We start from the raw sequence: 14,953 nt of genomic DNA, 5'->3' as shown, positions 1-14,953 counted from the left end.
TTCACATCTCAACATGAATTTTCCATTGATGACAGAAATAGTTCAAATTCCACTGCTTTCTCCCAGAAATCTGCAAATTTTGCCTCATGTTGAAAACATGTTATGCCAGGAACTGCTTAAAATATGTATCCTGAAAATGGATTCTTTTGATTTACAAAGATAACCATAATCTTCTAAACTTAGTCTTATTAAGTTCACTTGCCTTGCTGGAATTAAAATGACAGAGAAAGAAGAAAAATTATAAACATTTAAACAAAATAAATCTACAAATACTTCTAACCATACAAGTGCAACCAACTAACTTCAGGATTTAAAACACGCCACTTAATTTCTCTTTGTATGTTTGGAAAAATCTTTAAATATGCAATTAGGAGGTGTTAAAGTAATAGATTATGAGTTATACTGATCTAAGATTATTTTATTAGGCTGCTAAAATATCCTAATTAGATGATGTACGTCTCTTTTTTTTTTTGGCCGCACTATGCAGCATGCAGGATCTTGGATCGAACCTGTGCTCCCCTGCAGTGGAAGCGCACTGCCCTAACCACTGAACTGCCAGGGAACTCCCAGATGATGTACTTTTAATCTTTCCCCTCTAAAAATCTATCCCATGTCTCCCCATTAAGTCTTTTTCATACTGAAAAAGAGTCACACCAACCACTGCTAACTCACTTTACAGAGTATTACATAATTTTACCTACCAAGCCTATTATGAAAACATTTATCTTTCAAATCAGATTAAGATCAAATATTTATTTATATATTATAAACATTTCCTCCACTTAGCACTAAGCAAGATAAAAAATATAATAAACTTAATGCTTTTTATGTAATCACAGTATTACTTAATGTCACAAGAGAATAGTTTTTTATCTACTGTTAGTTCTTTCATTCAAGAAATATTTATTATGCTTATGATCTAGGCATTACTTTAGATACTAGGAATAAAATAAAGAGCCAAAGTTCCTGCCCTCAAGGAGCTTGTATTAACTTTACAATTAGAACTACAAAAAAAATTTTTCATTATGAAAAAGTAAAGTGAAATCACATAATTCATAGTTATTTGAATGGCTGCCTGCTTACTTGATTGTAACCTCCTTAAAAGCAAGGACTTTTTTTTTCAACATTGTATTTCCAGGCTCTAGCACTCAGCAAGCACTTAAGTGTTGAATGATTTCCAAGTTATAGAATTACCTTTTCTAATAAAAAGAAAACGTCATTTTAAAAATAATAATAAACCTTATTACATACCACTGATGTTGAGGTCGTAATCTCCTGCCGTAATCACATTTGCTACTAATCCTTCTGCTGGCTGACTGCCAGAAACAACATCATTCAAAAGCTTCCGAATGGCTCCAGGCTGAGGTGGTTGGGTGATAATGTTGCTTACTGCTATCTTCAAGTTTTTGATTACGTGAAGCTGATTATTGGGATCTCTCATATGAACTTAAAAAGAAAAAAGAGAAAAACTTGAAATTACTTCTGTACAAAGCATAACAGGCCAACTATTACAACAATAATAAACTGGGTTAATGGTTTATAGAGGATGCTCAATTTGGAAACCAGAAATTCCAAGTGGAACAGTCTTCGAGAATACAACCAACTTACAACATTCCATTATACACCAAAAGGGCAAGCTAAACAGTCTAACCTTCCTCTCCCACAATGCTACTGCTCACAACTACTCTACTCTAGGTCCTTTCCTTCCTCTTATGTTAGAGTTGCCAGGGACCAACTACCATCCATACCAAATGTCTAATTCTCACCTCACCCTAAGACTGGTCCACGGCAGTGTGAGGTCTATGGTATCAACACTGAAAATAGGAAAAGGGAAGAAAGGGAATTAAATGCTGTCTGCAGGCTTCCTCTGCTTCTCCGATAGCGATGCCTCCATTCTCAGCCCCTATTCTAGTATCATAAAAATCAATGCCGCTCTGGTGCCGGATGTTGACAGTGAGGGGAGGCTGTGCGTGTGCTGGAACAGGAGGTATATGAGAACACTCTGTATTTTCTGTTCAGTCTTGCTGTGAACCTAAAACTGCTCTAACAAATAAAGTCTATGAAAAAGAAAGAAAGGAAAAAAAAAAAAAACAATGCCCAGATCCCTTCTCCTAACCCAATACCTCCTGCCTCCTCTCTGCCTTGGCTCAGTCTATGGGATTTATAACCAGTGGTTCAGGGCTTCAAGGCCAAGGAACAGGTTCTCAGGCAACTGTAGCAAGACAGTGTCCACGGTGCACAGAAGGAAATGTGAGCGTATTTTTTCTCATAAATATAATAAGACAAGATGATTAGTTGCCATGGTACTATAAGAAGCAGTCCACTGTATTGATTAAGGGCCCAACTTTTGGAGTCAGACTTTATTTGAAATTCCAACCCACCACTTATTAACTGGGTTACCCTAAACAACTTTTAATCTTTCCCATGCTCAATTTCTTCATCTATAACATATAAAGAAAGTAATGTACTTCACAAGGTTATTTGAAGGATTTAGGTGAGATATTCTTAGAAGACACAGTAAGTGTAAAGCACTCAGCACAAGCCTGACACATGACTGTATAGTTAAGATGGAGGCAGCACGTACAACATACTCTATTTGAAGTACATCATGGATCATATACAAATATGAGGCACCTTTTGGAAAACTGACTTTGGGTACCTACCCATTAAAAATTGACGTTATTTTCACCAATGGAAAACACTTTATACCAAACTTTTAAGCTCAAGCCCGCCTACATTTTAAATAAAGTTACATCTGTTAAAAACTGTCTTCCTAAATTTCCTGTGTGTTCTGTTGACTTCTAAATCTTTAATTAAAAGACATTAAACAAAAATCTTTTTAAAATACTACATGTGGCATGAATATGTGTACTTGTATTGCAAAACTAAATATATGTACAGAAAGTATACACGCAAATTCCATTATAATGATTACCTATGATGAAAGAAGGAAAGAAATGGGACTGAGGAAGGGTAAAAAGGTGAATTCAGCTCTATCTATAATGTTTCTTTTTAAAGGAAAGGAAAAGATACAAAGCAAATATGACAAGATTCATTGGCTCTAGGTAATGAGGACCTGGATGGTTCTTGTATTCTCTGCATCCGTCTGTAATTGTTTTCTAAATTATTTAAATAAACATATGCAGGCCTCTCTCCCTAATGAAACTTCTCAGCTGGTCTAACTATGAAACAGAGAGACCAAAAAACACAAAGATACTATGGTACATTTCTGATATTTTTAGAGTGTACTGTACAAGTAGTTTCCTTGAAGGGTTGATCCATAATTATCAAATAACATAAGTAGCCATGTATGTATTAAACCTCTTTCAAAATTTTAAATTGACTCTAGTATCCGGAAGTGTTAACACAAAAAGGTTATTCTAGTTGTGCCCTATATTCAGAACGGGTTAACCAGTTATTACATTATTAGTTATTGGGTAATCTTACTAATAATCCAGAAATTAGTTATTATGTGTGGCAGCCAGACTCTGAAATGGCACCCAATGATCCCGGTTATTTCCTGGTATATACTCTGGTGGAGTCCCCTCCCACATCCCAGGACTGGTATGTGTGACCAATGGAACACAGCAAGAACAATGGTATACTACTTTTGAGATAAGGTTGTAAGAGTTCAGGGCTCCCCTGGTGGCACAGTGGTTAAGAATCCACCTGCCAGTGCAGGGGACACGGGTTCGAGCCCTGGTCCGGGAGGATCCCATATGCTGTGGAGCAACTAAGCCCATGCGCCACAACTACAGAGCCTGCACGCCACAACTACTGAGCCCATGTACCACAACTACTGAGCCCGCATGCCACAACTACTGAAGCCCACGTGCCTAGAGCCCGTGCTCCAGAAGAGAAGCCACCGCAATGAGAAGCCCATGCACCGCAACGAAGAGTAGCCCCCACTCGACGCAACTAAAGAAAGTCCGCGTGCAGCAACGAAGACCCAACGCAGCCATAAATAAATAAATAAATTTATATATATATATATATATATATATATTTTTTTTTTTTTTTTTTTTTTTTTTTTTTGCGGTACGCGGGCCTCTCACTGCTGTGGCCTCTCCCGTTGCGGAGCACAGGCTCCGGACGCACGGGCTCAGCGGCCATGGCTCACGGGCCCAGCCGCTCCGCGGCATGTGGGATCTTCCCGGACCGGGGCACGAACCCGTGTCCCCTGCATCGGCAGGCAGACTCTCAACCACTGCGCCACCAGGGAAGCCCCAAAATTTATATTTTTAAAAAAAGGGTTCAGCCTCCATCTTGGGTTCTGATCACTCCCTCTGGGATAAGCTAATGTCATGGGGACACTCAGGGAACCTATGGAGAAGCCCACATGGCAGAGAATTGAGGTCTCAGGCCAGCATCCAGTGAGGAAGTGAGACTTGCCAACAACCATATGAGTGAGCTTGGAAGCGGATCCTCCAGCCCTAGATGACCACAGTCCCTGCTAACAGCTCCACTGTAACCTCAAGAGAGAACTGTCCAGCTAAGCCACTCCCAGATTCCTGAGAAACTGAGAGATAATAAATGCTTTTGTTTTAAGGTGCTAAGTTTGGGGGTAATTTGTTACACAACAATAGATAAGTAATATACTGGAATAGCACAAAACCATCTTAGTAAAGAGAAAGGCAAAAGCTAAGAATGACTGAGAAATGCTCTTAAATCACACACAAAAAATCCAAAGGTTCAGAATTAAATAATTATATTAAGGCTTCATTAAGATTATAATGTCACAAAAGGTGATGTTATGTATCATATAACATCTCAATTTCAGGGTGAAATTCAGCTCTATCATTACCTTACTTTTACAGACTACCATATAAATATAGTTTCTTGAATACTGTACTATGAAGCAACATTCCCCACTGTGCTGCCCATGGATTACCGGTTGCTCAAGATAGCTGTCTGAAAAATCAACTCCATGTTCAAATAAATTTGGGAAGTACTGGATTAAGTTTTTAAAAGGTCTCTTTACAGCAGGTGTTCCCAGAACTCTCCATATGCTGAATGACACTAATTCTCCCAAACACATGCTATATTAAGCAAACTTATTTGACCACAAAATTTTTCCAGGAAACATACAACTGGTGTACTACAGAACATATTTTGAAAAATAAAATAATGATATCTTTTGTTTTTATGTAGCACACACAAAACTTTACTGTACTAAAAAAAATTTTTTTTAAACTCAATTGCTTATAAACCACACCAACTCCCCCAAAACTCCATACACTTGCTTAAGAAATCTGTGAGTGCCACATATTTACCATTAGATATGAAATTAAAAATTCCTTTCCTAGAATTCAAGATCCTTCCTTATCTAGGTATTTTCCCTTACTATCCTGTACTCAATAGGGACTTCTCCCACTGTTCCCCCCAACCATTGAATCATAATTTATACCTTTGCCCATACCATTCTAACCTCATCCCTGTCTTCAACAGGGAATGCCCACCCTCTTCTTTTCCACCAACCGTCGACCTATTAAAGTCCAACTCACTATACTCCTCCCTTAAATCTTTTGCAGTCTACACAAGGAAAGCAGAGTACTGATTTCAGCCTCTATTCACTGCACTGTCCAATACAGGAGGCACCAGCCACATGTGTCTACTGAGTACTTGAAACATATCTAGTCCAAACTGAGATGTAATATAAGTGTAAAATGCACACCAAGTTTCAAAGACTTAGCAATAAAAAAAATGCAAAATATCTCATTAAGATTTTTGTATATTTACTACATGTTGAAATGGCAACATTTTGGAAATATTGGGTTAAATAAGATATTACTTAAACTGCTTTCACCCATTTCTTTTCACCTTTTTAAATGTGACTACTAAATAAAAGTTATACATGTGATTCACATTATTTTACTACTGGACAGCACTGCTCCCTTGTGTGAATAGGTGATTCTAAATATTACCAGCAGATAAGACGACTTGATTAAGAACACCTTGTCTTGAATCAAATTGCCTGTTTTTAAATCTTTCCCACCTGTAAGACTGGACAAGTTAACATCTCTGGGCCTCAACGTCCTCAAATTTAAAATGGTATTAACGGTATCTACCTCATAGGACTCGAGGACTCAAAGACAAATGCTACGTAAGTAGGTATAGGTGTTTGCATTATTATTCTTTATTAACAAAGCAGAAAAGAGCACACAGCTCAAAATCAAACGCACTGTTTTGTCTTTTAAGAATTTAAGAATGTAGCGCGCTTTATTGTTTTTATTGACTTAGGACAATACTGGAGGAGGTGAGATGGATGGCTAAAGTACATGCTGAAGAAAATCCAAGAGTTCCCAATCTTTGCTTTATTGGATAGCTCTCTCTCTCTCTCCTTTAAATACACAAGTGAGGGCTTCCCTGGTGGCGCAGTGGTTAAGAATCTGCCTGCCAATGCAAGGGGCACGGGTTCAAGCCCTGGCTCGGGAAGATCCCACATGCCGCGGAGCAACTAAGTCCGTGCTCCACAACCACTCAGCCTGCGCTCTAGAGCCCGTGAGCCACAACTACTTAACCCACGAGCCACAACTACTGAAGCCCGCACGCCTAGAGCCTGTGCTCTACAAGAGAAGCCACCGCAATGAGAAGCCGGCCCACCGCAATGAGAAGCCGGCGCACCACAACAAAGAGTAGGCCCTGCTCGCCGCAACTAGAGAAGGCCCGTGCACAGCAACGAAGACCCGACACAGCCAAAAATAAATAAATAAATTTATTTTAAAAAAATAATAAATACAAAAGCAAACTTATAATGGAGATATTCTCCCAAAGAATACACGTGTGGCATGTAAATAAATAAATTTATGGCGCAGCATTTTTTTGTGTGAAGTCATAACCAAAAAACCATGGTCGTTGGCTTGACACAGCTTTATTATAGAACCTTTTTATTTTAAAGTTCTTAACACAGAACTTTCCCTATACTTTACTATGTTCTGTTTGCAAAGTACAGGTAAAGATATTGGCTAAACCACACTTGACTATTATTACACTTATTTTTCCCTAATAAAGAATCTAAAGCTGGAGAAAACAGGCAGCTCTTCTATAAAAGATATTTCTCCCGTTGATTAAACTTTTAACTGAAAAAAAAATTCAGGACTTTTCCATCCCTATAAATCATAACTCCAACTATCTCGATTAAATTAACTACAACTTGTCCTTATTTCCTCGTCCATTAGGCAAAAAAAGGCTGCTGCAAGTTTCATTAATTTTATAATTCTTTTTATTTTCTTGAGAGATTAAGTAAAATACTGGATCCCTAAGGAAATGTTTGAATTCTCAAAAGAAAAAAGTAAAATAACTGAACAGAACGCTTGAAGGGGATGCACCTCACTGCTAAAGAATATAATACTCAGGACAACTTTGAAAGCCCGGTTTAACTCCCAGGGGAAAATGATTCGTCGTCTTCCCCCTAAGACCTAGTCGTCTAACAGGGAGCATCTTCTTACCTTGCCCTACCTTGCAACTTCCTAATTCCCTCCCTGTGGCGGCTGAGAACAGTCTCAATGCCCTTCTCTGGGACTCACATTTTTAATTACCTAACAGTGTGGCTGGTCGGGGAAGTGCCTAGAAAAACTGGAGGTTAGGACCATGATGTCTTGACCACCTCACGGCCCCTCCTCCTAAGGCCACCGGAGACACCGCGGGGGCCCAGCCCAACGCCACTCTACCGGCTCCGGGATGTAAACACCGCCCTTCTCTTCCCTGCCCGCCCCCAACTTCCCTCTCCCGGCCCCAGCTTTGCGGGAGCTCAGTGAAAAGGGGAGACCACATACCCTCAGAAGTGAGGCGAGAGAAGGGCTTAAGCAACTCCGCGAAGCTAAGGTGATTGAGACGAGTGAGCCGCTCGGCTTCGTCGCTACACAGCGCGGCGACACAGGGGACGAAGGAGTCCGGGATGAGCTCCTGCACTGATTGTACACACTGGGCCATCACCGCGGCAGAGGCAGCAGCGGCGCCCGCCCTCCGGCCCACTCTCAGAGGCTGATCCTGCGGCTGCAGCAACTACTGCCTCCGCCCGCCGGCCTGGCCCGGCCCGGCTCGGCCGGGCGGGGCCCGACACTGAAGCCTTGAGACCAACAGAACGGACGCCGCCGCCTCGGCTCCCGGGGCACCCGCCACCGACCCCTCTCCGTCACCGCCGCTCCTCAGCACTCGCCCCGGCGTCCTTGCATTCCACCCTGATAGGTGGAGACGCCAACAATCGCCAGTTAATCCTCCCGACGGCAAAGCGTTTGTCGCCGCCCGACAGGAACCGCCATGTTGGGGCCGAACCCTGACCCACCGGCGTACTTATCCCAGCAGCCCCCGCGCTCGCCCCTCACGTGACAGTGTTAAAGAAGATGGGGGCGGGGGAAGAAAGCCAGGAAGAGGGAAGTAAAAAGCGACCGAGGCCGGTCTGGAGGCTGGCGCCGGAAGTGCGACGGGTGGGCCCCCCCACTACTGGGCAGGGCTGGGGCGGGGCTACGAGCGCGGTGGGCGGAGCCAGGCGCGGAGGCACGCGGGGGTTGGCCTGGTTCTCGCGCACGTCCTTGGCAAAGCCCAGCGAAGTGTGACGTAAGGGTCGGTAGGCCGAAGCTCGTGGTCTGTGCTGTCACAGTGGTGCAGGCACCCGTTCGTCTTCCACGCCCACTCGACCCTCCTGGGAAACGGTAGGTAAACCATGTGGCTGTTCGAGCTGCCTTCTGCCCGCCCGCCCTGTCCTTCCCACGCTCCTGGTGGAGCGACTGGGGGCACCCGCTCAGCGGAGAGAGCGTGCTGCCCGCCGGGTGTTTGGATGTTTCGCTGGAGCCGGCCTAAACAGGCCACGTATCATTTAAACACAACCATGCTTTCAGAAAGCTTTTAGAAAGGACTGCCATGCATGTGAACTCAACCAGTGAGCAGAAATGTGTGCCGTTGTGGGCGCTGCAGTTAGCCCGAGTGTAGGAGAAACTACTGCGTTTTTGTTGGTCTCACGGGAAGGATGTGCCCAACCTCCGACCCGTTCATCCGCTGCCGCCTTCTTTTTACAGTCTGCTAGAGTATTTACTTTATCGTGATGGAGGTGTGGGAATCCAGTAATTACGTGCCGAATAGAGGCCTGAACTTCTATTCCTAACTTTCATTTTTATAGATTTTTCCTCTAAATATGTAAAAATGAATGAAAGGAATTTTACTATAATATTATTCAGCTCCTTCTGAATTAAATGACAAAAATATAAGACAAGGAAAAAAAAATGCAACACCCATAAAGCCAACATCATGGCTTTATGGTCCTTGATTTAAAGGAGGCTTCCCCAAACAAGAGTATCTCAAATTGTCAGATTGGCACCTTGAAGTTTCTACCCTGGTAAGAATTTATTACAGGTGAGTATGCCTTTCTCCTATAAATTGAAAAATGGGAGGTAGGAAAGGACAATAGGACATAATGACATGACAACTTAGCCACAGATCAATCTAGAAAAGATAACACGTGGGAGTTGAGGATCTGGAAATTCATTTCCTTAAAACTGGCTGTGCCTGAGGACCTCTTGGAAAGCCTTCTTTTAACCCCAGGGGTATACATGTTACCTTTTGAATACCTCTAATATATCCCTTACCCTTTATAATGTAAGAATCTCACACAACAGAGCGTGACTCAAGTTATAAGATATATTTTTTGGTAACAGGGCTCCTTAATGCAAGCATACTACTTTAGTACTCAACTCAAAGTTAAAAAGGCAATTTATTTTTTACATTGAAGGTAAAACTAGCTGTATTAGGCTCTGTGAGAAGGACTTTCAAGGGTAATTTAGCCTAAATGGATTTTTGGAGATATAATTCACATACCATAAAATTCACTCCTTTAAAGTGTACAGTTCAGTGGGTTTTACTGTATTCAGAAAGTTGCACAATCATTACTGCTAATTCCAGAACATTTTCATCACCCCAAAAAGAAGCCTGGTGCCCCCTAGCAGTCAGTCTGCACCGCAACACCCCCTCTAGGCCCTGGCAATCACTAATCTACTTTCTGTCTCTATGGATTTACTTATTCTGGACATTTCATGTAAATGGAATCATACAATATATGGCCTTCTGTGTCTAATTTCTTTCACTTAGCATAACTTGCAAGTTTCATCCATATCGTAGCATGAATCAGTACGTCCTTCCTTTTTATGATTATGCCTAAATGGATTTTCGTCTTATGCATTGCCTTTACAATCTAACACCACATGCATGCACTGTTTCCAGTGAGTGACAGCACTGTAAAACACTATTTCTCTTCTAGTTTATCCTAAACTATCTAACATGTTCAACTTCTAAGGTATTGTCTTCCCCTAAAGATTAAAGCTGAGTCACTGCCACATTTGCTTTTCAGCCTACATGAATGGGGAAAAGAGAATGGAAACGTACATGACTGATGGTTTCAGATCAAATTGTAGAAATGACATTCAGCAATTTCACTCACATCCCACTGGCCCCAGTGTGTCCAAAGGAGACTGGAAAATGTAGGCTTGAGGGTTCTGTTGCTAGATGAAGAGGAGAATGAATATGGGATGACAGTCAACGGTCTCCACCCCACTTCATTAGGAATGAGGTACCTTGCAGGATGTATCGATATTTGCCTGGGGTCTAAGATATCACACGTCTTTCATTTCTCTGACTCCTCTGGACAATGACCCTTTTTGCATCACTTGTCCTCTGAACCATTTACTCTGTCCAGGAAACATGAAGTGTTATGGTTGGCCAGGCCTTGGCCATGTGCCCACCCTCAAGGCCAAGCAGACAGGGTCTATCACTTAAAGAGAGGAAACTTGCTGGACAAAATAGTAATAACACAAGCAACTAAGGACCTCTTTTCCAAGTATTGAAGATAAGGCCCAGCTTCCTACTCTCCCCAGAATCAAAGAATCCCGTAAAACGTATGCTATGCCAATTTTGAAAGTGTGTTATCAAACATTCATGGATTGTTTTATTTTGCATGTGTGATACTGCTAGTCTCTTCTGATGTCTGGTGTGGTCAAGAATACAGACACTGAAGTCAAAGAAGTCTGAATTCAAAACCACTCCACCACTTGTGAATAAAAATAATATCACCATTATTGTTCACCATATATCAAGCATGGCACTTTACATATATGTCTACTACATATATATTCTGCTTCTCACACAAACCCTGAGAAGCACATGTGTTGCCAGTTTTCAGATGTAGCACCTGAAGCACAGAGCAATTAATTAACTTGGCCAAAGATAGCACTGGAGCAGAACCAGCTCGGTTCTTAATCCTAGAGACTTGATCACTAGGATAAATTGTTTTTCCATATGTTTCCTCGCTTTGAAAGCATCTACAGAAATTTTAGCTTGCAATAGCTTGTAATACAGTTTTAGCAAGAAATCTGTGACTTTTAACAAGTTACTTGTCTTGTGAACCTCACATTCTTTATCTGTAAGCTTATGAAATTGGGACTAGAAGATTTCTTGTATTCATTCCAGTATGAAGATACGAGAATCTATTATTCTTTCCACTATTATTAAATTTCACTGTGTTAACAGTAGATGGTGCTATTGAGTATTAGCTTCAAAAGCCAATAAAAAACCGGTTCTGATTCCTGAGTACATGGATCTCACATAGGAGCTACCTACCTGTACATCAGAGCATTGGAGGTCAGGGGTTGCTGAGAAAATTTGTACATTAAAAGTTTCTTAAGCTTCTGTGGAATCTAAAAAATGTAAATGTATATACAAAACAGAAAAAGACTCACAGACATAGAAAACAAACATGGCTATCAGAGAGGGCGGGACAAATTAGGGTATGGGACTAACAGGTACAAACTACTATGCGTAAAACAGATAAGCAACAAGGATTTACTGTATAGCATAGGGAGTTATACCCAATATCTTGTAACAACCTATAATGGAATATAATCTGCAAAAATCCTGAATGGGTATGCTGTACACCTGAAACTAATACACTATTATAAATCAACTATACTTCACTTTTTTAAAAAGTTTTGTAAGCTCAAAGATTTTTATGCTATGCTACTTTAAAACACTAAAAAAAGAAAGGTTTAAATATATAATACACATATTGGCCCACACTTTTTATTCTATTTACTGTACTGGATTTTTTTTTGTTGTTTGCATTGGGTCTTCATTGCTGCTGCAGACAGGCTTTCTCTAGTTGCAGTGAGCGGGAGCTACTCTTCCTTGTGCGCGGGCTTCTCATTGCAGTGGCTTCTCTTGTTGCAGAGCACGGGCTCTAGGCACTCAGGCTTCAGTAGTTGTGGCACGTGGGCTCAGTAGTTGTGGCTCGCAGGCTCAGTAGTTGTGGCGCATTGGCTTAGTTGCTCCGCGGCATGTGGGATCTTCCCGGACCAGGGCTCGAACCTGTGTCCCCTGCAGTGACAGGAGGATTCTTAACCACTAGGCCACCAGGGAAGCCCCTGTACTGGATGTTTTAAGTATACTTATTATCATTAAAATTCTGACTAAAACAGATGGCATCCATTTCCTGGTTATTTCAAGGATGAATCATAGCCACAATTTTGCTCATAATCCTATTTTATACTTATTATAGGTATTTAAGCCCCATATAAATCCTCCTCTAATTTAATCTGCAGCAAGTAAAAATCTTTTATACATATTTTCTCTTTTATGCTTCTAAGATAGGGAATAATATTAGTGCTTGGTTTAAAATCATATGTAAATACTTCCAAAAACAACTGGATTTGGATAAGAAAAATGTAGATGGGGGAACGGTGGGTGAGAATGTTGAAGATCTAAACTCTAAACAATTCTATAAACATTAATCCTCAAGATTTAGGCTAAAAATAAGTGCACATTTGCATGCCATATTTAGATTGGCTGCATAAACCCATGACTTTCCGTTTAGGAAAAATTATAATATCGTTTTAAATGTGAGGAACAGTCCTAGAGAGATAAAGTAATTTCCCCAAGGTTATATGCCTAGTTAGGTGCAGAGCTAGAAAACGCTTCCGTTTCCTGACTTTTAGTTTCAGGCACTTTTCATTATACTTCCTCGGTTAACATATTAACTGAAATGTTTTTACTTATTTGTCCCTCCTATTTCAGAAATTATTTAATGCAATGGATATTGTTTTAATACATACTTCTTTATAAATGCTTTTAATGTCAACACATTAATAATGATTTTTATCTCTATAAAAATAAAAGGAATACTTACAGCTGCTAAGCAGTCCCCAAAAGTCATGTACTTTTTTAGCTAACTTGCTATGCAACTTAAAAAAATATTTGCAGTTTGAAAGAAATTAAAGACCTGAACACATGAAATGACATCTCATGTTCATGGATCAGAAGACTTAATAAGATGTCAACACTCCCCAAATTGTTCTACAGATTGATATCAAATTACCAACTGGCTTCTTTTTAGAAACTGGCAAGCTGATAGTAAAGTATATATCAAAATTCAAGGGATCCAGAATAGCCAAAACAATCTTTTAAAAAAAAAAAAAAAACCCAAAAAACAAAGTTGGAGGACTCAAACCAGCTAATTACAAACTTATTACAAAGCTACAGTAACCAAGAGAGTGTGATACAGGCAGAATAAAGCCTCGCATTTAAGGGCAATTGAATTTTTTAAAGGGTACCAAGACAATTAGAGGAAAATAAAATAGTCTTTTCAACAAAAGGTGCTAGGTCAACTGGTTATCTACATGCAAACGAATGAAGTTGGACCCCTACCTCACACCATATACACAAAACTTAACTCACATTTAAAGACCTAAATGTAAGATCTAAAACTATAAAACTGTTAGAGAAAAACATAGGCATGCATCTTGATAACCTGGAATTAGGCAATGGTTTCTTAGATACAACAGCAAAAGCAACAACAACAATGACAACAAAAAGAGAGAAACTGAACACCACTAAATTTTAAAACCTGTGCTTCAAAGGACACTGTTAAGAAAGTGAAAAGACAGCCCACAGAATGGGAGATATTTTTTGCAAATCACATATCTAATATGATTTGATGAAAAACTGATAAATTGAAATACTGCCAAAAACTGGTTTTGGATACCAAAAGTGCAGAAGTACAAGGGAAAAAAATCTAGTATATGTAAAGAACTATTATAACTCAATAATCAGAAAGATAAATTATCCAATCAAAAATGTGCAACATCTAGTTAACATCCATCACCATAGATAGTTACAAAAATTGTTTTTTCTTGTGATGAGAACTTTTCAGACCTACTCTCTTAGCAACTTTTTGGTGACCATTTCACAATATATACAAATACTGAATCATTACCTTATACACCTGGAAGTAGTATACCATTATGTCAATTATAGCTTAATAAAAATGAAAGGAAACTCCTAAACAGATAAAGGTTATGTAGCAAAGATTCATAATATTATACCTAATGGTTAAATGTAAGAAAGAATTATTTCCTTTAAAATCAGAATGAGGGACTTCCCTGGTGGCACAGTGGTTAAGAATCTGCTTTCCAATGCAGGGGGCACAGGTTCGAGGAAAATCCCACGTGCCTCAGAGCAACTAGGCCCAGGCACCACAACTACTGAGCCTGCGTTCTAGAGCCTGCGAGCCACAACTACTGAAGCCCAAGTGCCTAGAGCCTGTGCTCTGCAAGAAAGAGAAGCCACCGCAATGAGAAGCCCACGCGCCACAGGGAAGAGTAGCCCCCACCCGCCTGCAACTAGAGAAAGCCCACATGCAGCAATGAAGACCCAACGCAGCCAAAAATAAATAAGTAAATAAATTTATTAAAAAAATTATATAGTGGGATAAATATATAGCACACCTTCATCATATTTATGTAGCTGTCCATCTCTCCTCCCAAAAGGAGGAGGCAGGACTCATATTTTCAGCTTCTCTTATAGCTAAGACATAATCATTTGACTTTAGTTTTGTCAGCTAGACATCTATGTGCAAGAATCCTGTCTGAAAGTGAATTATATGAGGAAACATATTTTGGGAGAGCTTTCATTTATG

At 40.3% G+C, this 14,953-nt stretch overlaps 2 protein-coding genes across 6 annotated transcripts in view; one reads left to right on the top strand and one right to left on the bottom strand.

Annotated features, from left to right (window-relative positions):
* The window catches only part of TRAPPC8 (trafficking protein particle complex subunit 8), a 91,262-nt gene extending 82,839 nt beyond the window's left edge, over positions 1 to 8,423 (bottom strand). For all 4 annotated transcript variants that reach the window (XM_079941850.1, XM_079941851.1, XM_079941852.1 and 1 more), the window contains exons 1-2: positions 7,776 to 8,423; positions 1,252 to 1,446 (exon numbers count right to left, since the gene is read on the bottom strand). In XM_079941850.1, the coding sequence (XP_079797976.1) occupies positions 1,252 to 1,446; positions 7,776 to 7,932 (352 nt within the window). In that variant the 5' untranslated portion in view covers positions 7,933 to 8,423. The remainder of the gene's footprint in view (positions 1 to 1,251; positions 1,447 to 7,775) is intronic.
* RNF125 (ring finger protein 125) overlaps positions 8,422 to 14,953 on the top strand; it is a 108,734-nt gene continuing 102,202 nt past the window's right edge. For both annotated transcript variants that reach the window (XM_079941859.1, XM_079941860.1), the window contains exon 1: positions 8,422 to 8,651. The gene's annotated coding sequence lies outside the window, so the exon portion shown is untranslated. The remainder of the gene's footprint in view (positions 8,652 to 14,953) is intronic.

Source organism: Stenella coeruleoalba (genome assembly GCF_951394435.1).
Source record: "Stenella coeruleoalba genome assembly, chromosome: 14".
NCBI lineage: Eukaryota > Metazoa > Chordata > Mammalia > Artiodactyla > Delphinidae > Stenella > Stenella coeruleoalba.
The sequence above is the reverse complement of the archived record's forward strand: the minus strand, read 5'-3'. Positions and strand labels throughout refer to the sequence as shown.